Genomic DNA, 27,839 nt, shown 5'->3' with positions numbered 1-27,839 from the left:
GCATTAGCTGATTAATGTATCACTCCACCCTTTTTAGATATCCCAAATTGTCTAGTGAATGGATCAAGCTGACAGGAAAGATGCATAAACCAAGTACAAAAAGGTCAAATTTAAATTTAAATTTAAATTTAATTATTTAAAAGGGACAATGAATTTCAACACAGTTCTGATGTGGAGCGTGAAACTCTTAAATGTAATTCATAGAGGTTATAATTATTGCTGAACTTCAACTCTTGTCCCTTGTTGGGTTCTTACATTCACAATACACAAGCAAGATTTACAACATTCAGTTACACTATAAATACAAAACTCCAATGAATATAAATAGCATAAAACATAGCATAAAAAAGACAGGGAAAGAAATTAATATTATTTCCAAAAGTATGGATAAATGTAACATTATAATATAATTCATGAAATTGATTTAACTTTAACCAGCCTTTGACCTTTACTGTAAAAGACTGAAACCTAACACTACAACTAAAACACTAATCCACTAAAACACTCTAAGGACACTGATATCATGAAAAACAAAACACAAAACAAGACTCAGTATTCCTAATTGAGACAAAAGTGATATTCATAAAATGCTAAATGATATGAGCTGCAGCAGTGCAGCAGAAGCAAAGAAATAGTGGGTGGTGCACTGACGCCTTTAAAGGACCACATCATTGCAAAGATGGCCTTGGATGCAACTTACATCAGAGTAATGACTATTGTACTGACTGGTCTTCTATGTTTCTTTAATTGCTGGTATAATGTCAGATACAGATAAGCAGAAGGTTCTTCTGGCTCAGATCTTTTTAAAACACTATTTGCAGCACATGGAGCTGTGAAAACGAACAGGCTGAAGGGCAGATTGTGAAACGCGAGAGCATGCTTTGCTTTGACCTGCATTTGGATAAAGCTTATAAACGTGAGACATGAGCGATTTAGTGAACTGACGTTACAAAATAATAATCCCTTTATTAAATTAGACCAAAGTAAATACTACAGGCTGTTTTAGCAGGTTGTGTGTGAAGTCTGGTGCATGTGTGTTTGATTTTGATGACATGCATGTTTTGCACGCGTGTATGCAATTACAGCAGTTGCACCAAGATGGTGAATGAAACGAGAGGCTTGAAGCTACAGCAGGATAGGAAGTAATAACTCTTAATGTTGGTCAGCTGGGAGATGCATGAGGCCTCATTATCTCCCTAAACGCCCGAGGTTTTGCGATGTTCTCACCTACTGTTGACCTATGACTCACCAGGCCCTCTATCCTCATAGTAAACCTTTATCACATTACCTTGATCGTCATGTTGAAAGGTTGGAGGGCGAACCCCCGGCCACTCTTTGTTTATCATTTCACTCTCTTCTTATAAATGACATTCACAGGACTTGGAGCCTGTTCATTGGCAAAATACTGTGCATAGTATGGATACTCCAAGCATGATGAATGAAAAGAACCAGTTCAATTTTATTTATATTCGCTGGGGCTGTGGTGTCGACTGAAGTCACTCCGAGACAGAGCACAGGCATGTTTAGAGACTGACGTCACACTATTGAGAATGAATGGAGCAACATTTTGTCAGAGAACTGGTATGTCTGTGCACAAAAATGCTTTAGAGGGAAAGTCTATGTATGTACTGCAAATTCTAATTTATTAGTGAATGAAAGAATAATGTGAATTTTATGCTTAAGGTCATAAGGTCTAATCTTAAGGTCGAGCTTCACTTCTGGATGAACAGCTATACATTTTCATTGGTGTAGTTACTTCAGCTTTTGTCAAACTTCTCAAACTGCTATTCAGACTATTTTTAAGGCTATTAGTTAAACAGGATAATACAAGGATCAAAAATGGACAGAAAGATGCAGATTATACAAACATATTCTACAGTTTTAGAGATTGCTTATTTAGTTAATGATTTACTCGCTTTGTAAATATTTTATACAATACAATACAAACCTGCTTCTGTCTACATGTAGTTATTGCCATATGAGATGGGATTTAACAACACAATGACTTTGTCTTGGCTTATCTGTTGAAACTACATAAACAATAGTGTAGTACGGTTAGTAAATAATGCTTGTTTGTAATCTCTGAAAGGTTAATAAGTATATTTAGGAAAAAATGCCTCCATAAATTATTACAACAAATATATGCCCTGTGTGCTATTGGCAAAATTATATACTTAATCTCTGTATTAAAAGTAAAGCCAGACATGTATCATTCAACTTTTGTGGATATAAATGATGTTATAATCATGAAATTAAAATGATAGGATACTTTCCTAAGGTATTGTACATGCATAAAGGTTTAAAATGGGTGTTGCTAGGTGGTTGCTAAGCAACACGATGATATCATAACATCTGATATAGATATGAACCATCAGGGATCTGAGATGTGCCTGTGTGCCAAGTTTGGTCATTCAACTCACAATGGTCTAGAGGGAATTTTTGGACAAAGAAGCAAACAAACACACAGACTGACAGAGAATTTACATATTATTGTAAGAAATGAAGGATAATGAAAACATCAAAGATGGACAGGAAAAGCTAATTATTTAGGGGTTGTATTAATGGTAACAAGGATGCAGAGAAAATCTGCCAGAAAACAAATTACAACATATCTAGGTGTGTTGAAACACTGAAATAATTTGTACATGTAGGCATAATCCGTATCTTTAGAATTTAATTAATGTATATAATAATGTATAATGCATGTATACAGTGTATATCATTTATAAGTATGCAACAACCCATGTAAGATGGGAGTTTAACAAGCATGATGATTATGGCTTGGTTTAGTGGGCGGCCTCATCTGATGAAAAGAGACATTAATTAGCTCCTTACGTTACCATTGTTAACTCCAGGAGGCACTGGTCACCATTAAAGCTATGACTGGGTTTTAACCACACCTTTAACCTTTGTTTTTAATTCATAGTTGTTTCTTGTACCTTTTTGTGTACCTTGGTGATTTGTAAAATATGATTATTTTTAATTATTATTATGTTAATGTATTAGTCCATTTTCACTACGCATGTTGACGTCATTAACAATCGGGTGCAAACCACTGTTTTAAAAGAATTTAACTGAAAATCAGCTGTATATACAGTTTCAGTTATGGGACTTTTTTTTTTCAGTAAAATGAAAATTTAAGCCCTGATTTTATTTATTTAATCATGTGTTTAATCATATGTTTTATATACTGAATCCAAGTTTATTTGGTTTTGCTTCCTCAAATGTAAGATGGCCATGTTCGTAACGTGACATTTTATTTGTTACACAGTTTCATTTTCTTTATTATAGTACCTGTCACCTTGAGTTCAATCAAAATAATTTCTAATGGTAAAACAAATAGTGGAAAATATAACAAAGAATTTCACTTCACATCAGCTGTGCTGGCAGTTTTTATTTCCATTTATATCTTTGAAAACTACACAGCATACAGAGCCTATCAATGAACAGCAAAAATAAGTGTCAGTAAAGTGTCATCTGCACTTCTGCATCCATGATTTAAAAGACAGCACTGAAATAGTGAACACACTGTCGGACCCATGTGGACTTTTAACTGTATCGACTTGTTGTAAGTGAATAGAGACTCACTGATATGGACTTTGTGGGTCACATTTGCTGCACAGGAGTAAAGTGTGTCTGTCTTTTAGAACCAGAGGTTTTCATCTCAGCCAGAGGCCACAGTCTTCACATTCCTTATTTCCCAGCTTCACTTCCGCTGATGACTCATCCCCACTGCCTTATTACAGAGAGCAGCACTCACTCTCCGTCGTCGGACTACCAGATTACTTTACTGCACACACCTTATAATGAAATGGGTACGTCACTGCAAAAGGTAGAAGGATTGATTATAAACTGCCCCTGTTTATGCGCCCAAAAGATCTTTGTCAGTGTCTTGTGTCAGGAAGAGACGACCTGTTAGGTGCAGTTTCCTTGCGGCAAAGATATCCTTAACATAGCACACAGATGACGTGAAGAATAATGTATCTAAATCCTGCTAAAGCAGGTTGTTGGATCAGTGCTCCAGAATACCCTGGAAAGAGGTGGGAGCTGCTATTTTGGGGCTGTTGATTATGTTACTCAGATCATAACTGAGACGCAAAGATGTGAAGAGCCAGAGGTGTTCCCAGAATCAAAGTGCCTCTCACTTTGAGACACACCCTCTGTTTACGTCACACTGGCGTCATAGGTCTCAATAAGTCTTTATGAAATATGTTTACTCAGCGGGCTCATGACGTGATTCTATGTTATTTTCAGATTCTTGTCTATGAGATAGAAACTGGCATTTCCTGGAGACCCAGATTTTTTTTAAAATATCGGTAGAGACCAAACCGGAGTTAAAAAAACAGAAGGAATTCATCAAGTGGCCTGAGGATATATTCATATATGTTGGTCTTGAGGAGAAAAGATGATTTGACAGCTATATTTATGAAGACAGGAGGAAAGAAGAAGGTCAGGCAACATTAGAGCGATGTCTTCGGAGAGAAAGTGGAACAGACTTTAAACTGAAAGTAAATGGTTTTGAAGGCATGCACTTTATGAATCACCAGAGACATAAAAAGATATAATTTGATCACAGCATCTGTTTTTTAGTTAATATGGGAAAGGGCAAAAAGAGGAAAATCATCTCATGTTCACCACTTCTAAATCCTAAACTATTAGGAAGCAAGATTATTAGGCTAGGAAGGTACAATGACCTGAAAGTCAAAGTTTTAAAGTCTGAGTTTTGTGTTTTTACCTTTCTACCTAGATTACTATAGTACCTATGCTGATCCGGAGCATTATGCTTTTGTTTACTGTGCACTGAACGAGACATTACTGCAAAGTTACAGAATCACAAACTGTCCATTGCGTTGTGCTTGGCGCCAATCTGATGCGAAGTCTCTTTGACACTGCTGAAATTGCAGCTAATAGAACACAGAGCTGAAAAAAAAAATGAATTAGTTGCATTTGTAGGCTATTGATCACTGACAAGATTGAATCGGTAAAATCAATTTCCCTATGATTTGGCGACACACTATAATGTGATTTCTACATCTGCTTCATTAGGCTGTGGGACAGAGTCAGAAGTGAACACGTTCGAAGTTTCAGAGCTGGAAAGTGAAGCTGTCACATTAGAACTAAACAGCAGCACCAAGTGAGATTAATGCATCTATTTTACCAATGATCATGCCTTATGCTAGTAAAATAAATGAAACAAATTACCAAAATTAACTGTTTTCTGCAGCATTGCTTTATTTGGAGTACCAGCATCACATTTTACTGTTTAACCATTTTTCTATGCGCTTATACATCTCCAGCCTGTCCTTATCTGAAAATGTCTCTGATTGGAGTAGGTGATGCTTAATTGATAGATTTTATTCAGAAGCTGAAGCAGAAAACCTGGACTAACAAAGAAAGCTGATAACCACCATTGTGATATCTGTTATCTCTGACTGAGGTGTTTAGGTTTTCTCAAGCCAGCTAACTCAAAGAAAACCTGGCTATGTTGAACTTCACTTGCAGGATACACCTCAGCTAATCTCTACTTGTCATTTGTTATCGTGTGCTGCTTTTCCTTTTTGTTTGTTTTGTTAAATTATGTTAATTTATTTTTTTACTGACAGATTTCTGTATTTGTATCTGTATTATCTGTGTGCTTTTTTCTAATTCTTTATTTTCAGAGAACAGTTCATGTTTACAAGGTAACTAACAGAACTAGCATGCTGTGTTATCCTCTGCCATCCATACATTTTACAGATTAATAAAATAAAATACACACAAAAAAAAAGTCCTTCACAAAATCAGGTTTTCTAGGTTTCACTTATCCCATAGTTTAACAGACATATTTTTTGAGACCAAGAGAGGTGGTAATCCTTCCTTAAATTGTTGGAGGCTGATGTAGCAACCGACATCGTGTGAATGCAGATTACACAACCTCATCTGATACATAAAAAGAGTTGTTCCTTCCTCTTTAACTATACTGCTGCAAAACAGATTCCCAACAACTTTTAACTATTTACCTATACCAAAAATGAAATTTTTTTTTTTACAAATTAAGGTGCGCTGCCACTAGGGGGTGTCACATCAGTAATTGTGTTTCCATTTGAAGGCCACGAGTCAGAAAAAGCACTATGATGGGATCGTAATGTTGTCCAGTGTTTGGTAGATGTCTAATCTTTCAACATGAGTCAGCTACGCTTTGCCATATTTACAAGGTGAGAACATTTTGAGGTCTCTGTGTCTCTCAGCTCGTTTTGGAACTCTTCTGCCCTCTAATGGAAAATAAATATATTATTATAACTTAAATTGTAGAGCTCACAGTTTAAATAACACAGATGAAACTCATGTCTATACTCTGCCATCCTCTCGCTGTACATCTGTTATGTGTGTTATGTACCGGTCGGACATGAGAGAATTTAAGTTGTCAAATATGCTTTAAACATATCACTCCCCACTGCCTGTGCTGGCTTTATTACCTTGTTTACTGTATTCTCTTTATTTATCACTGGCACATGCATAGGGCCCAGTGTGTTCAATAACGCTCATTTTTCTCTTCCTTTATGATTTAATCAGTGAGTGTTGGCAGGAGCCTAATAGCAAGGCCAGTGATGAGTCAGCCAGGCTGCAGTTTTGGGAGCTGGAGGTGAGAATAACACGGAGGGGAGGAGGAAGGCAGGGACAGAAAGAAAACATAACCAGAAAGGAAGACAAGGAATGAGAGATACCATTGTGAATAAAACTGAATTTGGAAACAGTTTTTTTTTCTCTTTCTCTCTTCCTCCCTCTCTCTCTCGAAGTTATGCAGCTGCAATGTGAAAGGACTGTTACCTCCCTGAACACCTCATTAATAGTCCTCCTTGAAATGTTTAACATCATGATGACCAATAACCTTTGAAATGTGCGGATGTCTTCCTTACATAGATCAGTTTCCAGTCCAAGGATGCCTTTCCTTAATCAGTAGTCCGGGTTAGACCAGTTCAGTGCTGGCTGTACTCGGCGAGGATAACATAAACGTAAATGTCGCTGAAATGTTTCATTCAGGATGCAAAACAATGTTAGACACACTTAAATACCTCCTTTCAACCTGACTGAGGAGACAGATGAAGCATTCCTTCCATATTCCACCTAACACCATTAGGGTTGGAGCGCTTTCCATGCCTGTGTTTACTCCAAGGCCCGAGGTCTTTATTTCCGAATAGTACAATAAATGTACTGTTAATTATGGCACCCACTTAATAGCTGACTGTATTTTCACTGCTAGAAGCATCTAGTGACATTGTTTGGGTATGACACACCACAGTTTAGACAGTGTGGAATTTTCATTCATAACACTTAAGCTATTCCTGTCCCTGTTATTTAGCTAAAGAAACCAAATATATTAGGACTCATCCTTCAGCCAGGAGGGCTTACAAACGATTATTTTTATATTTCACTCTCATTTAAAGGTTGTCTATGCAATTTTCTTAAATTGCATAGAAAGAAAGAAAGAAAATAATGTCCATAAGAAAGAGACACAAAATGGTCCCTTAAAATACCTAATAGGATTTATGGGAACTTTGTACTCATTTCTTACTGAATGAAAAAAGTCCACTTCATCCGAATATATCTTAACGTGATTTCAAAATAGCAGACCTTTTTTCTTTTTAAGAAAAGGTTGGAAAAACACAAAGTAAGTTTAGCTGTTTGTTCCATTTAGCTGCCTCAGTTTAACAGTCCAGTCGGCATCATTAATGCTATCAGTAAGAACTGTTGTGTTACTACTACGCAAAACTTTCCAAATATTTTACAGATTAACTTCAGTATTTAATGTAAACTGTAAAATGTTAGTTTTTCATTAGTTATTTTGACTTGGCATGGGAGAAAAGGCAAAGGCATGACTGAAAATACTCGTTTCAGAATGCTTGTGTGGAATGAACCAGGCACCTGACAAAATTTAAGACACTTTCTTCTTATTCAGTGGCAACTCCAAATGTCTCCTGTGAAGAAGTATTCTTAGGAAAAAGTTCACTGGCCTTCATATTGATATTTTGTAGCCTGGTGTGTATCCCAGGCTCTGGGGATTCAAGGAGTTTTTGGAAATACCACTTTTTTTTCTCTTTTTTGTCACATGGGAAGATCCCACATAGCTGCATTCTCACAGGCCTACAGACCAGCTGGTGATCCCCTGGCAACCGCCTGTCTGTAGAAAAAATGTAAATTCCCTGACAAGTTTGGTTACCACTGTTGCCTGTAGTTTGCATTGACACCAACTACTCGCCAAGTTGTAGTGAAACCTTCAAAATAAAAGTTATGCACGACTGCTTTTCAGTTCAATTTAGTTTTATTTATATAGCACCAAATCACAACAGTCGCCTCAAGGTGTTTTGTATTGTAAAGCAAAAACCCTACAATAATAGTACAAGACCCCCTATAAGCAAGCACTTGGCAACAGTGGGATGGGCAAACTCCCTTTCAACAGGAAGAAGCTGTCACAGGCTGGGTCTCCGACCCAGCACTCTGAGTTTTCTTTGTATTTTTTGATATGTTATTAGTTTGTGTTATTTCCTATTTGCCTTTAGTTTAGGCAGTTATTGTTCCTGGGTTTTCTATGTTTTGGGGTTTTCTATTTATTTCATCACGTATTAGGTCTGTTAAGTTGTGTTGTCATTTCCTGTTTTATTCTGACAATGTCATGTGTTCTTTGTTCATTGTATTTAGCTTTCCTCTCCTGGTCCTGTCATTAGGTTTATGTCTGTCAGCTGTTTTCCCCCATGTGTCGCCACTTCCCCTGATCACCTCATGTCTGTATTTAAGCCTTTTGTTTTCTTCATGCCATTGTCAGTTCATCTGTTTATCTCACCAGAGTTACAGTCATAGTCATAGTCTTAGTCTTAGCCTGTTTATTTTCCACCTCAGTCATAGTTATAGTTTTTGGTCTTAGTACCTTTAGTGTTTTGTTTCTTAGTGTTTTGCCAGCTTAGTGTTTTGTTTCTTAGTGTTTTGCCTGTTTGCTTTGGTCTCTTGGTTCATTTCCTGCCGTCATCGCAATAAAGGTTCACTTTTCTGTTAATCATTACTATTCCTCGTCATCATCTGCTTTTGGGTCCTGTTTCCGCACACATCGGCGCACCCCGCCGTGACAGAACGAACTGACCAGTCATGGACCCAGCGGATTCTGCTCTCACCGAGTGTCTGGAGGAGACTGCTCGGATCCAAGCGATCCTCGACCGCATCTTTACAGCGCCCGATTTGAAGAGCAAGCTGGTAATGATTAACGTTGCTGAAGCTATTATGGAGAGGGATCCCCGCCTTCTCCAGCTCCCGGACTCACCTGCCATAGTTGATGCCTTTACGAGGATAAAGGAGATGCTGCAGGCCCAGGGACTGTCGAGTCAGGAAATGGCTTCCAGCACCCACCAGTCACAACAACCCCACAATCAGTCATCTCCATTGCTGCCTCCGGAACCTGAGTGTGTTCGTGTCGGTTCGCTGAGATTCGCCGCAGCGTCACCACCTCTCAGCTCACCAGTTTCCACGCCCTCATCACAGTCTCGCCATACTCCTGTCACAGTTCAGCGCGAGGAAGCGCCGCACACCATAGACTTGGACGACGACGAGCGCCAGTCTATATTCTGCGCTCTCTTGGAGGAGGAGCTCCGGTGGAAGCCGTGGCTCATTCCGGAGCACGAGCACTCTTTCCGGGGAACTCGACTGGCTCTCGGGGGACCTCGGAGTTACCAGGGACTTCCACCCATCGCTCCGCCGTCTTCCACTCCTAAGAAAAAGCGGCGTGCGCGCCACCGACGCTCCGTATCACAAACGCAAGTGAGTGATTACATTTTGGCTCCTCATGTTTTCTCTCAGGAAGTTGTTGAAATTGACACTACTTTTCCGGTTAATGAGCCCGGCTATACAGAGACTGTTTGCCCTGGAAAAGCTAGCCATCAGGCTCAGCTAAGCTGCTGTGGGACTGCTATCCAGGCCGGTTTGGAGCCGGAGACGGAGGTACAGCTGGTGCAGCCAATTTCAGTGTCAGCCGGAGGGCCCGGGGAGCCCGTCCGGCCTCATGTTTCGTCTGCTGGAGGTTCAGGAGAACCCAGCCAGCTTCATGCTTCATTTGCTGGAGGTTCAGGAGAACCCAGCCAGCTTCATGTTCTGTCTGCTGGAGGTTCAGGAGAACCCAGCCAGCTTCATGCTTCGTCTGCTGGAGGTTCAGGAGAACCCAGCCAGCTTCATGCTTCGTCTGCTGGAGGTTCAGGAGAATCCAGCCAGCCTCATGTTTCGTCTGCTGGAGGTTCAGGAGAACCCAGCCAGCCTCATGTTTCGTTTGCTGGAGGTTCAGGAGAACCCAGCCAGCTTCATGCTTCGTCTGCTGGAGGTTCAGGAGAATCCAGCCAGCCTCATGTTTCGTCTGCTGAAGGTTCAGGAGAACCACACCAGCCTCATGCCTCGTCAGCTGGAGGGCCCGGGGAGCCCATCCAGCCTCATGCCTCGTCAGCTGGAGGGCCCAAGGAGCCCATCCAGCCTCATGCCTTGTCAGCTGGAGGGCCCGAGGAGCCCATCCAGCCTCATGCCTTGTCAGCTGGAGGGCCCGAGGAGCCCATCCAGCCTCATGCCTTGTCAGCTGGAGGGCCCGAGGAGCCCATCCAGCCTCATGCCTTGTCAGCTGGAGGGCCCGAGGAGCCCATCCAGCCTCATGCCACGTCAGCTGGAGGGCCTGAGGAGCCCGTCCAGCCTCACGCCTCGTCAGCTGGGGGTTCAGGAGAACCGCACCAGCCTCATGCCACGTCTGCTGGAGGGCCCGAGGAGCCCTTCCGACCTCATGCCACGTCTGCTGGGGGGCCCGAGGAGCCCTTCCGGCCTCATGCCACGTCTGCTGGGGGGCCCGAGGAGCCCTTCCGGCCTCATGCCACGTCTGCTGGGGGGCCCGAGGAGCCCTTCCGGCCTCAAGCCACGTCTGCTGGGGGGCCCGAGGAGCCCGTCCAGCCTCACGCCACGTCAGCTGGCGGGCCCGAGGAGCAATGGCGTGTCCAGCGGGGTGGCCTGGGGGGGCACAGGCCACCCCCCCAACCAGACTGGCCACCCCAGGTGCCACCCCAAAGGCAAAACAATAAAATTCAATCAAATATCAAATGTCCGATTATGTTTTCACGGTGACGCTCAGATATCCGAGTGTAAGTGAATGCAGCATCGGCTTCTGCGCTATGTGCATCACGTTAGCAAAGGTAGGAGAGCCAAGCACGAAACACGGCACTACAGGAAACAATTTTTCGGTGAAAGAAAATGAGGACAGAATAAATGTCCCGGTAAGTAATATTAAGTTTGTTGAGTTTAGTAAACTTCGGTGAAATTAGAATACCAAGGAAAAAAATAACACTTAAGGCTTGTATTAGGCATGCGCGGTACGCATGCCTAATACAACGGACGCGAGTCCGGTCGCCATAACAACGGTTTGTTTCTATGTGATGTGATAGGACCTTATTAGAAGTCATAATGAAACTCAAGCGGTTTCTCCTCAGATATTATCCGCCAGGTAATACAAGTTATGTTTGTAGTCCTATCTAAAATGTTGCTTCTCATGGAGGTCATATGACTGTGCCTAACCTTCATATTAAATCGTTATGGCCTAAAGTTTGTCTGACATTAGCTAGTTAGCTAACGCTTTTCAAACTCAAATCGGCAGAAGGGTTAGATAGTTTGTCATTATAAGACATAACAGGTTAAGTTAACTAGAACCCAGGTGTTGTAATGTCAGCCTCTCTTTAATTCTTTTATTTTTCATTTTTTTATGCTGTCAGGTATAATCCTTGAATACGAGAAAGGAGGATTTCTGAGGACCAAATCAATAGATCTTTTGGATTTGACTCCAGAGTGCGTGAGTTGTACCTGTTAGGATCTCTCTCTCTCTCTCTGCGTGTGTGTGTGTGTGTGTGTGTGTGATCTCAGCACTGAAGATAATGTCAATAACAAACTGTTACAACCTACGGTTACATTACCACTAAAAACGACTTTCTGCAGACTAAAACCCTATTTAAAAACACTTTGTAACCATGTTGCATTTATTATGAAGTTGGACTGTGGAGGAGTTGCAATTCCTTAATGTGGCATTACATTAGACTAGAGATTTCTTTTAAATGACCCATTTACTTTAGGAATACCAACATTACTCATTTCAGCTCTTACTGGCAGTCACAAGGGTGTAAATCTGACAACACGGGGAGTGATATTTTAACACACATTAAACATACTTTGGTGAAATTGTAGAGTAAATGTAATCTTTGTTAAGCTGTATTTGTTATCCTAAACCCCCTTTCTGTTTCCATTTTCTTTCCCTTTTCTGTTCCTAATGTCTTGGGTTTTTTTGGTTTGTTTTTGTTTTTTGTTTTTTTTACATTTTTTTCTCTCTTTTGCCATCAAGCTACCTAAAATTACAAAAAGACTTATCACATTTTATGTTTTAAAATTGTAGAACAAATCCAGATGAGTTGGTGGAAGAAATCAGACAATCAGAGCCTCTGGTCACAAAGGCTCAGGCTGATCAGGTCAAACAGCTGGTTATTCGACTTCAGAAGAAACAGACCCAGCAGGACCATCACAGGTTCTGTTTCTCCAAGGTCAGACACAAAACAGCAGTAAATAAATCAACATGTAGACATGACGCTTACAAGGAATTCCTGCTAGTGAAGACATTTATCTATTTCCCTCACATTGTTGAAAGTTATTTGGTGCTCCTTGTAACCTTGATTTTAATGAAAGAATGGTTTTATGAACTAAAGTTTATTTTGTCTGTGAAACATGGCACACGTGTTGCTTATTGAGTTATGATATTAATGCTTTTATTCCACACAGACTGTTGGAACAGTAACATTTTTGCAGCATGAATAAACGGGCACAATCCATTAGCTCGGCGATTAGCAGATGCTATTTACATATGTGGAATGTGATTTGTGAAATTAGTAACTACTGTTTTAGAGAGGCACTAGAAAGCAGCAGTGATCGGGTTACTAAGTCGCTAGTGCTTCATGCGCATGTATTAGGGGAGTTAAATGGAAGTCAGGGTCAGTTGCATTGCTGGAGATCAGAGGTTACTGAATTTATTTTGCCTGCATCTAAAAATTGGGAGATCTTTCTGTTCTTAATGAGAGCAGAAAGTTATTCCACCAGTGGTGGGCCAGGAGGAAGAAGCCTTCACATTACATTATAGTCAAATGAATTATACATACAGAAGTTACATGGGTAATTTTAAAGATGAATGTAGATGAATGTAGTCAATAACTAAATTGGATTTTTCAGACCAGTTTCAATTTTTTTTCCAGGAGCTCAAGGCACACATATTGCCACTGACAAATGTTGCCTTTGACAAATCTGGGTCAAGGTGAGTTTTTAACACTGAGTAACCTGCCACTTTGTTGTTTAGGAGAAATTACAGTTTGTGCAATTCCCCCTTTTCTCTCACACTGCAGGTTTATAACTGGGAGTTACGACAGGACATGTAGAGTCTGGGACACAGCCTCAGGCACAGAGCTGCACGTGCTAGAGGGTCACAGAAACGTGGTGTATGCAATTGCGTTCAACAACCCTTATGGGTAATGAGCTGTTTTAGGAAAACCTTTATAACATGGGAGGGTCGCATTGCTCAATTGAAGATTCACATCAGTGTTTCATCTTAAAAATGAATGTTTCATTGCTTTATTTTCTCTCTATTAAACTTAGAGACAAGATTGCGACTGGCTCTTTTGATAAGACCTGCAAACTGTGGTGTGCCGAGACTGGCAAATGTTTTCATACTTATCGGGGACACATGGGAGAAATAGTATGTATAATGATTTGTTTTAAATGAATTTCATTTGTGTTAGTTTTTGGTTGATTGTTGATTCATATTTGAAACACAAGTCAGTATTTAAGCTATGTGAGCATTTAAACTACAAGGTTCTGCTATGGTATTGTGTTTAGTACTTTAACAGGACCTATAATTTTATTTACTGTCTACATTTTTATTCTTGGACTCATAGTAGCTTTGCATGATTTACAAGTAATCTCCATTTATCTAAGACTGAGCCTTGGGCAGCTTGTTTCATCTTCTGTCTGAGGCAAGATATTTTACTCCCATTAAGTCCATCTGCTCTCTAAATGAGCTTTTTTTTTTCTGATTGGCTGTGATTGACTCACAAACAAGAGGTTGGGTTGGGCTGCTGTAAGCATATGGGTGAGATGACCATATTCAGTAAATTGCCATATCAAGCCAAGAATAGAAACAACTGTTTCAAATCGAGAGTTTAGAGCAGTTCATATGCCATATACTATTCAGCTTTGCTACAGAATACAATACAACCTAAGTAAAAAAATTTTGTAGGTGTGTCTTGCATTCAACCCCCAGAGTACGCTGGTGGCCACAAGCAGTATGGACACCACTGCCAAGCTGTGGGATGTGGAGAGTGGGGAGGAAGTGGCCACACTGACTGTGAGATACCCTTTCCTCAAACTCTGTCCCATTGCTTTTCTTGCTCTTCTTATCCTGGTGTTGTGACCCACATTCATTCATTAATGATGATTCATTAACTTTTTAGTCACTTGTGAAAGTGACATGAATGCTGTCAAGTGCTCTTGATGACCAACATTTGATAGGAATGTGACAAACTCTTTAAGAAGGCACTGATAGCCCTCTCTAAGGGGAGTAGTGAGACCTCTTTAATGTGCAGACTGCACGTGGGTTTATAGTGTGACTTGCTGAATCTGTGTCAGCAAGGAGCAACTCTCTGCCCCTCTCAATTCACTTAGCTTCTCACACCATGAAGAATCAGTAATGCAGTCAACTGAGTGCAGATTCTTTAATCTGTTCTTTTTTTTTTTAAGTTAACTTCAATTTTATAAATCTACCGGTAAGGCTAACCTGTGTATTTATGTTAACAAATTCAGGAGACTATAATGTGGGGGGCTCACACTAGCTATGACACCATTTAGTTGCCAGACTGCACACGCCTTTGAAAACATTAAACATTATGCACAAAATACCTCAAATGAGCCCTAAAAAGTAAAATAAATGAGGGACAGGTGATCAAAGTGGGTGCGAGCCACCACTTATGAATTGGACCACACTTACCTTCAAACTCATTCTGATCTTAAATACACACTTCTAAAGTTTGGAGGCTGTACTTTGCACTGTTGGGACAAATCCATCCAAGGACAGTAAGACATAAACACCTGCCAAAGTTCTTAAAGCTGCCTTTGATGTAGTTCCTTCTAGGACAACAGCCCCACTTTTCTGCAGGGACACACACACACACACACACGGTGAAAATAATCAGCTGTATAAGCCACACTGTTGTGGTTGGTAAATATTTGCATTTTATGATGCACTTTTTCATCCATAATGTGAGTGGCTGTGAGGGAGAAACGAAATAAGACAGTGAGAGATAATGCCATCTCCTTTCAGGGTCACACCGCAGAGGTCCTCTCGCTGTGCTTTAACACAGTGGGTAGTCAACTTGTCACCGGTTCCTTCGACCACACAGTCACTATATGGGATGTTGCTTCAGGAAGGTCAGAAGTTATCAATATTATGCATCCATTTGTGCATGTGTCATCATTTATACTTCACAGAGAATGTAACACTTATCGATTCTGCCTTACAAAGCTGTGAGACTGATTAATTGCTGTTCAATTCCTTGTTTTTTCCCCTAGACGGGTCCACACACTCATTGGTCACATGGGAGAAATAAGCAATACTCAGTTTAACTGGGATTGCTCCTTGATTGTTACTGGTTCCATGGATAAAACCTGCAAAGTAAGCTATCATTAAGCCCAAATATCTTTTTTTTGTTCCCAAAATCTCTTGTCAGAGGCTGAAAACATGTCTGTTTGTATTTACCGTCTTCAATTTCCCACTCTCTTGCAAACTCCTGTGTCTAAGGTCTGTGGAGAAAAATTAAATCCTAATTCCTTAATTACACCAAGATGAGTCACGCTCACAAGTGAGAATTATCCACCTTGCTGCATTCCTCTGAGGGAGATGGCCATAATAAAGCCACTTCAGAGTTTAATGCTACATTCACAAATGCATACTTCATGAGTTTGGTGTTTCCATGCTCCATGATGAATGCATGCTCCAGTTATGTAGTTCGCTCCTGTGTGCATGTATAATTCTGTTTTTTGACATGTGTAAATGTGTTCGCAGGTTTGGGAGACTGTCAGTGGGAAGTGTGTTGCCACCCTCACTGGACACAAAGAAGAGGTGTTGGATGTGTGTTTTGATTTAAGTGGTCAACTCATTGCTACTGCCTCAGCTGATGGTGAGACAACACTTCAGTCAAAAGATTACATTCCGAGTAAAACTGTACTAGCACGGTATTACAAACGTACCCTAAATATACTACTTGTGCAGAATTTAAGATTCTGCATTTAAAGATTTCTACAAATACCTAAGCTTTATTGGTTGTATAAATTTGGATTTTCCACAACAAAAGCAACATTTTTATAATTTTGTAAGCTGTGCCTGTGTGCTGAAAACTCTCTCTCTTCCTGAAACTCTCAGGGACAGCAAGAGTGTTCAGTACAGCAACACATCAGTGTCTTGCAACCTTAGAAGGCCACGATGGCGATATCTCCAAGGTAAGTTGATGAAGCCAAACTGTCTGTTCTAAAAGAACAATTTAAGTTATGGCTATTTTTTGTCATCTATTTATCTGTAATTAAATGAAAAAGCATAACTGTGTTGCTCAAGCTTTTTCAGCATTTTATCACTCTTCTCAACTTTGTGAGTATTAACTATTATTTTAACTTGTAAAGCGTAACCCTGCCCCTTGGTACACCTTACGTATATCAGGTTTTTGCTGTTGAAAAAGCTGGGTTAAGGTGAGTTTAGACATGTTTTGGCATTTTAAATAATGCTTAATCGTTACTAAGGATGCCGAAGTTTGCCATACCCCATACCATTATACCACCAGCAGCCTGAACCTTTGATTCAGGGGTCAGGCTGCTTTCATGTTGTTTTCACCAAATTCTGACCGTACCATCTAAACGTTGCAGCAGAAATTGAGACTCAAGTATTTTCACCCAGAGAACTGTCGATCACTGGATATTTTCTCTTTTTAGTCCACCCTATGGTTGTAGGTAAATTTCAGTAGACAGTAGTAGAGATGGACTGATCCGATATTACGTATCGGTATCGGTCCGATACTGACCTAAATTACTGGATCGGATATCGGAGAAAAATAAAAAATGTAATCCGATCCATTAAATATCACGAAAGCACCTCACAAAACTTGCAACACGCCGTAACTCACCTCAGAACGTTAGCACGTCGGAGCAGTATGCATCACGTGATAGAGCGGCTGTGGCATGCAGGACCTGTCGGTGGTCTGGATAGCATTTGGAGCTTCGCTAGCAACCCGGCATTTCATCTCCGACAAAGTTATCCCCGAGAGAAGTAAAGCAAGTGTGTAAGTCCATCTCTGAATGTTTGTAAAGCATTCCTGCATTAAGCTTAACAAGCGACTGCCTCTTCTTGCTGCTACTTCAATCATGAAACTGCTTAATGATCAGCTGATCGGCTTTTCTGTCACGAGTCTGTCTCTTTTGTTTGTTTTTGGCCCACTTCGCGCCAGAAAGAGGAAACCAGCGGCTGAACAACAGCAGCACGTTTAAGCTTGATAAGCTGTTGTTAGAATTTATTTATTATTACTTTCTACACCACGATCCTTTTCTACGCAGCTGACGGCTGGTAACTGTGCAGGGGCGGATCTAGCAAAGTTTAGCCAGGGGGGCCGATAGGGCATTAACAGGGAAAAGGGGCACAAAGACATACTTTTCTTTCTTATTCTCATTTAAAATGTCTAGCTTTTAATAAATAATTATCTGACACGCAAAGTTTTAATTTGATGTAAAATGAATAGAAGTCAATTACTGTATATAGTGACTATTAAGTCTAATATATATACCCTAGTAAGCTATAGTACTTTTTCCTTTGGGAAGGTACCATCTGTGCAGTCTGCAATTTTGTTGAAGAAAGATGTTGAATCTATTTAATATTTCTTGAAAAATAATTGATTTCTGTGCATTTTTTTTCACACTGCATCAAATTAAGGTTGATTACGTCGATTAAGCATCATGAGGTGGAGCGTGAGGGGTGGTTCCCCATTTTTTATTTATTTTTGTTGTTGCTGGGAGTTGGAACCCTATTAGTTAGGTTGCTTAATATTTATGCTAAGTACTCTTTAAAATACCAGAATAGGGAGGATGGTGTAGGTTTTGTCATGCGCCGTGGTGCGCGGGCACGAAAGGATCCAGGCGCAGACTCCGAGCTAACAAAAAGACACTTTATTAAAACAACGAAAGGCGACCCGGGGAAAGTAGAGAGCAAAACAGAAACTAAAAATCCGGGGAAACAATGACACGAGGAAGCCGGGATCGGGACGGCGGGGGGCTGCAATAGAAAGGGGAGATGATTACTAGGGAGCCAGGAAGCGGGGAGAACATATCAGGACTGAGTTAGAGTAGGGGCTTACGATAGAACGGAACCGTGGGAGCTCTGGAGGGAAGTGTGGCAGTCCGTGGGGGCAGGAAGTCCGTGGAATGGCGAGTGGGCCAGGTGAGCGCCGCGAGATCCAGTTGAGCCGGAGGACAGGCAGGTAGCAGACGCCGAGTAGAAATCTGGACAGAAGTAGGCAGGTTAAACAAAGTTCCAAGCAGAAGAGAATGCACACTTTTCGTGGAAGTCTGGTTACCACTGTGGGGATGACTACGGACTGGCGTGGAGCATCCGTCAGCGCCGGATTAAGTGGATCTCCGTGTAATCACCGGGATGGAGAGCAGGTGTGCTAGTGATGGCCCAGCCCGGGGGTGTGGCTACCCGAGCATCACGCATTCCACAGACCATGACAGTGCCCCCCCCTCAAGGGTCGCCCCCAGGCGACCGACCGGACTGCGGCCTGCGGAGAGAAGCGCGGAAATCAGCGATGAGGGACGGGTCCAGAATGAAGGAACGCGGAACCCAGAGGTGGTACCCCACCCAGTCCACCAGGAACTGCCACCCACGCCCACGCCGGCGCTCAGCCACGATGCGCCGGACCGCATAGGCCGGGTGACCGGCGACAAGCCGGGCGGGAGGAGGGGGCTCGGACGGAGGGCACAATGGGCTGCGGCGGACGGGTTTGACCTGGGAAACGTGGAACGTGGGATGTATGCGCCAGGAAGTAGGGAGCTTGAGCCGAACTGCCGCCGGGTTAACAACCGCATCAACTTCATACGGGCCAATGAAGCGGGGGGCCAGCTTCCGGGAGGACACACGCAGCGGAATGTTTTTGGCGGCCAGCCAGACCTTCTGCCCCGGCTGATAGTCGGGGGCGGGGGTGCGACGGCGGTTGGCATGGCGTGTGTGCTGTTCCTTCGTCCGCAGGAGAGCTTGGCGGGCCCTGAGCCAGACCCGCTGGCAGTGCCGGAGATGGTGCCGAGCGGAGGGGACTGCGAGACCGAGTTCGTCTTCAGGGAAAAGAGGAGGCTGATAACCGAGGGATGCCTCGAACGGGGACAAACCTGTGGCAGACGAGGTAAGTGAGTTATGTGCATATTCAACCCAGGGCAGAAAGGTGACCCAGGAAGTGGGGTTTTGGGACGCCATGCACCGTAGCGCAGCCTCTAGCTCCTGGTTAAGCCGCTCGGTCTGGCCGTTAGATTGCGGATGGAAACCCGAGCTTAAACTAACTCTCGCGCCCAAAATGGAACAAAAGGTCCTCCACACTTGTGAAGTGAACTGTGGGCCTCGGTCTGAGACGATGTCAAGGGGAATACCATGGAGCCGGAACACGTTTTCAATTAGGGCTAGGGCTGTGTCAGGGGCGGAGGGTAGTTTCGGTAGCGGGACGAAGTGGGCGGCTTTAGAGAACCGGTCGATGATGGTGAGGATGACGCTCTTTCCCGAGGAACAAGGAAGACCGGTAATGAAATCTAATGAGATATGAGACCAAGGCCGGTGAGGCGTGCTGAGCGGATGGAGCAGGCCCGCTGGGTGCTTAGTGGACAATTTGTTGCGGGCGCAGACAGTGCAGGCAGCCACGTACTCCCTCGCATCTTGTCGTAAAGTCTTCCACCAGAAATGCCGTTTGAGAAGACCAATGGTTCTGCTCACGCCAGGGTGACACGAAAAACGTGCAGTGTGGACCCAATGGATTACCGCTCCGCGGGCAGCAGCGGGGACAAAACGCCGTCCGGGGGGTCCGGTACCCGGGTCAGGGTCTCCCGGGAGGGCCTGGCGGATAACCTCCTCAACATCCCAGGAGAGGGCGCCCACCACACAGGTTGGGGGGAGAATGGTGGTTGGTGACGATGTCTCCGTGTCTGGGGAGTACTGGCGGGAGAGCGCATCTGGCTTGGCATTCCGTGAACCTGGGCGATACGAGAGAGTGAAGTTAAAGCGTGTAAAAAAACAGGGACCAGCGGGCTTGGCGAGAGTTTAACCTTTTAGCAGTCCTAAGATAAATTAGATTCTTATGGTCCGTCCATATGAGAAAAGGCTGCTCGGCTCCCTCCAGCCAGTGGCGCCACTCCTCCAAGGCGAGTTTTATGGCCAAGAGCTCCTTATCGCCTACGTCATAATTTCTTTCAGTAGGGGTGAGCCGGCGAGAGAAGTAGGCGCACGGCTGGAGCTTACCTTGAGGTCCAGACCGCTGAGAGAGAACAGCCCCGACTCCGGTGTCGGACGCGTCCACCTCGACGATGAATTGTTTGGTGGTGTCGGGGTGGAGCAGAATGGGCGCCGTAGTGAACAATGCCTTCAATTTGGTGAACGCTGTGTGGGCCTCCAGGGGCCAGGTGAAAGGTACCTTAGGAGAAGTGAGGCGAGTGAGAGGCGCGGCGACGTGGCTGTAGTTTCGAATGAAACGTCGGTAGAAGTTCGCGAACCCGAGAAAGCATTGGAGCTTCTTCCGCGAATCCGGGACTGGCCACTCCAGAACCGCCTTGATCTTAGCTGGGTCCGTCTTCACCTGTCCTCCTGCTAAGACATAGCCCAAAAAGGAAACCGATGAGGTGTGAAACTCGCATTTTTCTGCTTTGACAAACAGTCTGTTTTCCAGTAACCGTTGCAGGACGCTCCGGACGTGAACGTGATGCTCCTCCATGGTCCTGGAAAAAACGAGGATGTCATCCAAGTATACAAAAACAAACACGTTCAGGAAGTCTCGGAGCACATCATTCACTAGCGTCTGAAAAACCGCAGGGGCGTTAGTTAAGCCGAATGGCATAACCAAATACTCGAAGTGGCCCAGTGGCGTGTTAAAGAATTATTGCAGCCGTCGAATATTTCTGACAGTATGCTACTGAGGGGAGCTAACATAAGAGTTATGAGTTATAAGATGTAATCTAAGTCGTAACATTGCTGTATGGAGCTGCAGATTTGGTTGCAGGTTAACATAGCTGGACTGGCCATCGGGCTTATTTGACTTATTTTTTATTTTTTTTGTAACGGCATGAACAATGAGAGGTGGTGGATTGGCCAGATGCAGGTCGATGTGTAGAAATAACTCCGTTGTTTGGTGGTGGCTATGGCGGGGCTTACACAGAGGCAGTAGGTGGATGAGGGAAGGGGAGGCAGGAGGAGAGCCCCGAGGCAGCCACCAGTCCGAGTGTCAGGTGAACTGAACTTCAGGTAAGAAGTCATGACTTGCAGTCTATCTGGGTCAGATATAAACTAAGTTTAGGTGGAGTTTATTTTCGTTGTGCTGACTTTTTACTGTCAGTTGCAATAACTCATACTGCGTTCTAGCCAGCTTGACGGAGTTTTTATACAGCTGTTCGGTTGCTATGATGTTACTGATAGTGAACTTTATTTTATTCATAAGGTTAGTTAGTAGAGTTGCCAACGGCTCCTTAAAAAAATGGAATGGTCCCTCATTCAGAGAAAATATTACACGTTTCGTATTGAGCTGAGAAGAGACGCAGTTTGTCCCGAACTTCAGCTAGGATGGAAAAAGACACAAAGCTGGATTTATTCTGTCTTTACGCTGCACAGCTGCCTCTTCTCTCATTCTCTCCCCTGCCTCTCCTGTTGCTACTTCAATCATGAAACTGATCAATGATCAGCTGATCAGCTTTTCTCTCTTGTTTATTTATCGCCCACTTTGCGCCAGAAACAGGAAACCAGCAGATGTTGCGCTAAACAACAGCAGCACGTTTAAGCTTGATCAGCTGTTGTTAGAATTTATTTAATATTAATTTCTAGTATCAGCTGATGTTTGCTGGAGCCACAGCTGTAAAGCTGCTGGTCATGATGTCTGTTTGTATATGTGGTGAGAGGGAAACATGAAACCAGGAGATGTCCTTACTGAATCATCAGAGCTGAACAGGTGATGGAGAAACAGGTTTACCTTTTAGGTGACATGAATGAGTTGAAGGGAAGTTATGAACTGTTTCTGAGAGACAAATAACACCAGGATCCTTTTCTAAGTAGCTGACAGCTGGTAACTGTGCAGGGGCGGGTCTAGCAAAGTTTTGCCAGGGGGCCAGGTAGGGCATTAACAGGGAAAGGGGGCACAAAGACATACTTTTCTTTCTTATTCTCAATTTAAATATCTAGCTTTTATTAAATAATTATCTAAATCTTACAACCAAAGTTTTTATCTGACGTAAAATGTATAGAAATCATACATATACCAAAAAGACTGTACATCACTGTCACCACAGCGTTTGTTTTCATTCAAAGTCTTTATGGCTTTACTACCTGGTGGGCCGGTCAGTAGTCAAAATGCCCGATTTTCTGTCCCAGTCCAGCCCTGCAGGTTATACTGGCAGTGTCACCATGCCAGCTGACTGTATTTCATCATCAGCCAGTGCTGTTCTTTATCAATATTACCAAAGTTTACCATAAGGCAGCATAGAAAGTATTTACTTGCTTTCAGGTTTTATTCAAATGTTAGTCTTTTCAGTTGTTTCTCCACTTTTTTCCTGTTTCAAAATCAAACACCAGTTTGTGAGAAGATTATCTTCTTTTTTTAACAGGCAGAGAAAGTTTTACATTGGAATTGGCTAATTTGTCAATTGTTTGTTACAAATGTTCGTATTTTAATATTCAAAAATGTTTTTGCCCAAAACATATGTGCACTATATGTCAGTAAAAATACTATGCAAATATTGATGTCCTTGAATGCTGAGTAAACACTGACAAAGCACTGATTGTATCTCTTGTACTTTATCAACGCAGTATCTAAAAACTTTGCACCGTAGTGGTTAAAATCTCATTCTAATAAGAGTTAAAAGTGCATTTGGTTATTAGGTTTATAGGATTATTGAATTATGGTTAATGGTTGGTAGAATTTTTTTTTTTAAAACATTATCTGCCAATTAAATCTGCCACCCTTCTCCAAATCTGTGCCCCTACCTGGCCCCCCCAACAAAAATTTTCTAGACACGCCACTGCCGAGGAGCCCGTCCAGCCTCACGCCACGTCAGCTGGCGGGCCCGAGGAGCCCGTTCAGCCTCATGCTTCGTCAGCTGGAGGGCCTGAGGAGCCCGTCTGGCCACCTTCTGCTTCACCACCTGTGGCTGCAGCGCCACCTCCTGCGGCTCCCGTGCCGCCGCCTGCAGGACCACCACCTGCTGCGCTACTGCTTGCTGCTTCTACGCCTCAGCCTGAGGACGACGCCTCACCTGGTTCTGCCACACCTCAGTCTGAGAACTCATACGAACTCATTTCACCCACTATAGACTGTGTGTTGCTGCAACTTGAAAAGCAACCTGCCTCGTCAGCTGGAGGGCCCGAGGAGCCCGTCCAGCCTCATGCCTCGTCAGCTGGAGGGTCCGAGGGGACCGTTCAGCCGCCACCTGCGGCCGCCTCGTCGTCACCTGGTCCGGCTTCATCCGAGTCTTCGTCATCGCCTGGTCCGGCTGCATCCGAGTCTTCGTCCTCGTCTGGTCCAGCCTCTGCTTCTGCTACGCCTGGTCCGGTCTCAGCTTCTGCTACGCCTGGTCCAGCCTCTGCCTCTGCTACGCCTGGTCCGGCCTCTGCCTCTGCCTCTGCTACGCCTGGTCCGGCCTCTGCCTCTGCTTCTGCTACGCCTGGTCCGGCCTCTGCCTCTGCTTCTGCTACGCCTGGTCCGGCCTCTGCCTCTGCTTCTGCTACGCCTGGTCCGGCCTCTGCCTCTGCTTCAGCGTCGCCTGGGCCAGCCTCTGCTTCAGCGTCGCCTGGTCCTGTGCCCTCCAAGCCTCGGCCGGTACGCCTGACACTTGGGAGCCGCCGCTGCCTTCCGCGCAGCCGGCCCCCTGAACTGCTCCGTGGTCTCCTTCGTCGCCGCCGCTGCCTTCCGCGTGGTCGGCCCCCGGATCGCCGTTGCCACCCGCACGGCCGGCCCCCTGAACTGTTTCCACGCCGTCGCCTTCCGCACGGCCGGCCCCCTGAACTGTTTCCGCCCCGTCGCCTTCCGCACGGCCGGCCCCCTGAACTGTTTCCACGTCACCGCCGTCGAGGTCGGCCCCCTGAACCGTTTCCGTGTCGCCGCCGTTGCCGTCCGCACGGACGGCCCCCTGATCACATGAACTATGGCTTTCTGGACCGTCACCCCCCGGGCCGGCCCCCTGATCACATGGACTATGACTTTCTGGACCGTCACCCTCCGGGTCGGCCCCCTGAGGAGTCATGAACTGTTCCCTGCGCTCCTGTGATTTTGATGGACATTTTGGGGTTTTTTTGGCCTTGTTTCTGGCCCTCCGTCCTGGACCCCCACCGCCCGCCCTTGGTGGGTTGTTTTTGGTTTTGTTTTTCGAGGTTTTAGGGCGTCTGGAATCCGCCCTTAAGGGGGGGGCTCTGTCACAGGCTGGGTCTCCGACCCAGCACTCTGAGTTTTCTTTGTATTTTTTGATATGTTATTAGTTTGTGTTATTTCCTATTTGCCTTTAGTTTAGGCAGTTATTGTTCCTGGGTTTTCTATGTTTTGGGGTTTTCTATTTATTTCATCACGTATTAGGTCTGTTAAGTTGTGTTGTCATTTCCTGTTTTATTCTGACAATGTCATGTGTTCTTTGTTCATTGTATTTAGCTTTCCTCTCCTGGTCCTGTCATTAGGTTTATGTCTGTCAGCTGTTTTCCCCCATGTGTCGCCACTTCCCCTGATCACCTCATGTCTGTATTTAAGCCTTTTGTTTTCTTCATGCCATTGTCAGTTCGTCTGTTTATCTCACCAGAGTTACAGTCATAGTCATAGTCTTAGCCTGTTTATTTTCCACCTCAGTTATAGTTTTTGGTCTTAGTACCTTTAGTGTTTTGTTTCTTAGTGTTTTGCCTGTTTGCTTTGGTCTCTTGGTTCATTTCCTGCCGTCATCGCAATAAAGGTTCACTTTTCTGTTAATCATTACTATTCCTCGTCATCATCTGCTTTTGGGTCCTGTTTCCGCACACATCGGCGCACCCCGCCGTGACAGAAGCTTCCAGAAGAAGTAGGCTGGGGAAGGGGCAGTCAGGTGGCAAGTGTTTGGAGACAAGTCAGCAACTTCCATGTAAACTAAAGGTAACTGTGGCAATCTACTAGTAACAAAAATAATCACAAGGAGGTTTTTGGTGCAGAATCGTCTTTGTGTCTGATTTCACTGACTGACAGCCAGCAACTTCAAGCAACTTGCCAACTGGTCAATCAATACACATTTTTGCTGGCAACCAGGAAATGGCCAACCGATTTCTAGACCTGTGTGACTAAGGCTGTAGCCCAACTTAGCATTAACCTCCTAAGACCCGAACTCTTTCATGGCATGCATTTTTAATTTCTCTCTGCTATTTGGGCTGATCGGGACCTGATGAATGTAAAAACAAAGAATTATCTTTTTACCTGATGTAGTTTCTGAGAAGAGGATATCAGGCCCTTGTAGAGCAAAATTTGGTGTTGTGGTCTAGACAACCCAAAATGTGATGTCCACATATGTGGATGCCAGGTACTAGGAGGTTAAGAGTGAAAACAGGAATGCTCAAAGAATAGTGGATAGACTGACTTTTGAGACAGATGCAATGAGATTGTAGCCACAGGTTTTCTGTTGGTACTGTGGATATAGTCAACACCATGTTAATGTAGAGCTGGGCGATATAAGCTCTGTTAATGATAAAACTTTTTGCAGATGCTTTGTGGGTCTAACGTGTATTTTAACCTCTTTTCTTAAACGTAACCAAACAGTGACTGTGAAGTCAAAGTAGAAAAAGGGGTGGTCCTAAACAAGATAATGCATTCTGAAAGTAGTGTGGTCCATGCTATTCCCATCCTGTCTGGATGGGAATAGCATCTGTGAGCGCTTTCTATATGTCCTCATCCAGCCACATACTACAGTCTATCAATATGTAATTGTAAATGGGATACCCGTGCATTGAAACGGTGCTAAAACATCCTGACTAAGTATGATATGCGAGCAACTGGGAATTGTGAGAATGTGTTGGATTAATCTACAAAGGGAAATGTGAAAATGAAAAGCCAGGGTTTCACTGTGAGTAACATGTGGCAACAAGTTCTTGGCTGATTATTGTGACTTCCTGTGGTGTGTTTGCTTGGCAGTGTCAAACTGATGGGAACAGATCACGGTTGTGAACACATTAAACAAATTATTTAACATGTTAATTCGTGAGCTTTAATAGTGCTGCTAGCTCGTGTTTGGACACGTGTTTGGCTAGCCCTTTCCCCTGTTAACAGCTTTCATTCTAAGTTAAGCTAATCAGCTCCTGCCTTTGGTTTAATTTTTGGTGTATAGACACGGTGCTGATCATCAAATCTAGAGAGTGAAGAGTTTGTCAAAGTGCTAAACTATCAATTTACTAAAGCAAATCTTCTGTTTTCTGTCTTAAAGTATTATACAGAATTCAAGCTTCCTAATCAACCCACAGTTGTTTTTTTGTCTTTTTATGTCTTTCTTTCTGACTCAAATGAAGGCTTAAATAAGTTTACAGAAGTGCTGCATCACTGTGACGCAGATTTTCTCTTGTTCTCTTGTTCACACTGACAGCAAAAGCCTCCTTTTCACTCAGTCCACACATTTCAGGGTAAAGAAAGAGTGTACAATGTCACTGGATTTTGTTACTTTGTACTTATTAGTGGCCACCACCCTACAGGCCAGATTTCTTGCACTTATTAGTAGGAAGAACACAAAGGTGATGCTTACTCATTTTAAAGTAGACAGAATGGTTTGTTCTATATTTCTGTCCATGCAGCCAGTGTTCACAGGTGTCTGCACGTAGCAGATGTTTGAAAATTGATATGCATCATGTGAAATGTAGCTGGTGTGAAGCTTCAAACACAATTTTTACTTAAAAATAGTGCGAAAACATATGAATTCCAGTTAATTATGCATCCAATATTAATTATCATGTATGATAAGTCATTTTGACATGGACTGCCTGTGAGCTGAATTTCAAAGAAAGAGAGGATGACGCATAGGTGCTGAATGATGGACAGAAGAAATGAGGGTGAGAGACAGGGTTCAGTGTGTGAGAGAGGCGGCTGAAAAATAATTGAGCTTTAGGAGATGTAGTGACGCTGATCCTCCTATAACTTCAATATCTAGCGCTGAATGTTATTTAAATGTATACACGTTGCTCCAAACACATCCGTCTTAATCACCCATTTAAGTGTCACATTCAGCTTTCGAGAGGTTTGTAAAGCAGGAAAAATAATCTGTGTAGATTTCAGGTCCTTAAGTCAAAAAATCCCCGAGTATGTTAAGAAAAATTATGAGACACCTTCCAAAAAATAAAAAAATACAAATACAAAAAATAAAAAGGGACTTGATGAAACTGATTTTTTTTCCCACTGGTGAACACAAAGTTGTGTCCTTCAGTGTCTTGCCCAAGGATACAGGGCACGCAGACTCAAACAGCTAGGGATCAAACCACCAACCTTTCAATAAGTAGATGACCTTCTCTTGAA

General features: G+C 43.3%; 2 protein-coding genes across 3 annotated transcripts; both read left to right on the top strand.

The window, feature by feature from the left end:
- The first annotated feature begins 8,451 nt into the window (after positions 1 to 8,451).
- Positions 8,452 to 24,584, top strand: LOC147339088 (uncharacterized). Its single transcript, XM_086297808.1, has 4 exons — positions 8,452 to 9,894; positions 9,958 to 10,589; positions 23,354 to 24,132; positions 24,412 to 24,584. The coding sequence occupies exons 1-4, from the start codon at positions 9,118 to 9,120 to the stop codon at positions 24,582 to 24,584; spliced, it is 2,361 nt and encodes a 786-aa protein (XP_086153934.1). The 5' UTR covers positions 8,452 to 9,117.
- Positions 11,344 to 16,614, top strand: LOC147339089 (dynein assembly factor with WD repeat domains 1-like). Of its 2 annotated transcripts, none has more exons than XM_086298988.1 (11): positions 11,344 to 11,491; positions 11,757 to 11,829; positions 12,428 to 12,572; positions 13,275 to 13,333; positions 13,422 to 13,544; positions 13,672 to 13,771; positions 14,336 to 14,419; positions 15,392 to 15,498; positions 15,640 to 15,742; positions 16,133 to 16,247; positions 16,490 to 16,614. In XM_086298988.1, exons 1-11 carry the CDS (start codon positions 11,452 to 11,454, stop codon positions 16,573 to 16,575), a joined length of 1,035 nt encoding a protein of 344 aa, XP_086155114.1. In that variant the 5' UTR covers positions 11,344 to 11,451; the 3' UTR covers positions 16,576 to 16,614. The 2 variants fall into 2 exon arrangements, with proteins under 2 accessions (XP_086155114.1, XP_086155104.1); XM_086298978.1 differs by having other exon boundaries at positions 11,345 to 11,491; positions 14,312 to 14,419.
- Positions 24,585 to 27,839: the final 3,255 nt, after the last annotated feature.

This window comes from Aulonocara sp. 'chitande type north' Nkhata Bay, linkage group LG1 (genome assembly GCF_057382095.1).
Source record: "Aulonocara sp. 'chitande type north' Nkhata Bay isolate Kocher_YH1m ecotype deep benthic linkage group LG1, A_spYH_male_GT1.1, whole genome shotgun sequence".
NCBI classification, from domain to species: Eukaryota; Metazoa; Chordata; class Actinopteri; order Cichliformes; family Cichlidae; genus Aulonocara; species Aulonocara sp. 'chitande type north' Nkhata Bay.
The sequence above is the reverse complement of the archived record's forward strand: the minus strand, read 5'-3'. Positions and strand labels throughout refer to the sequence as shown.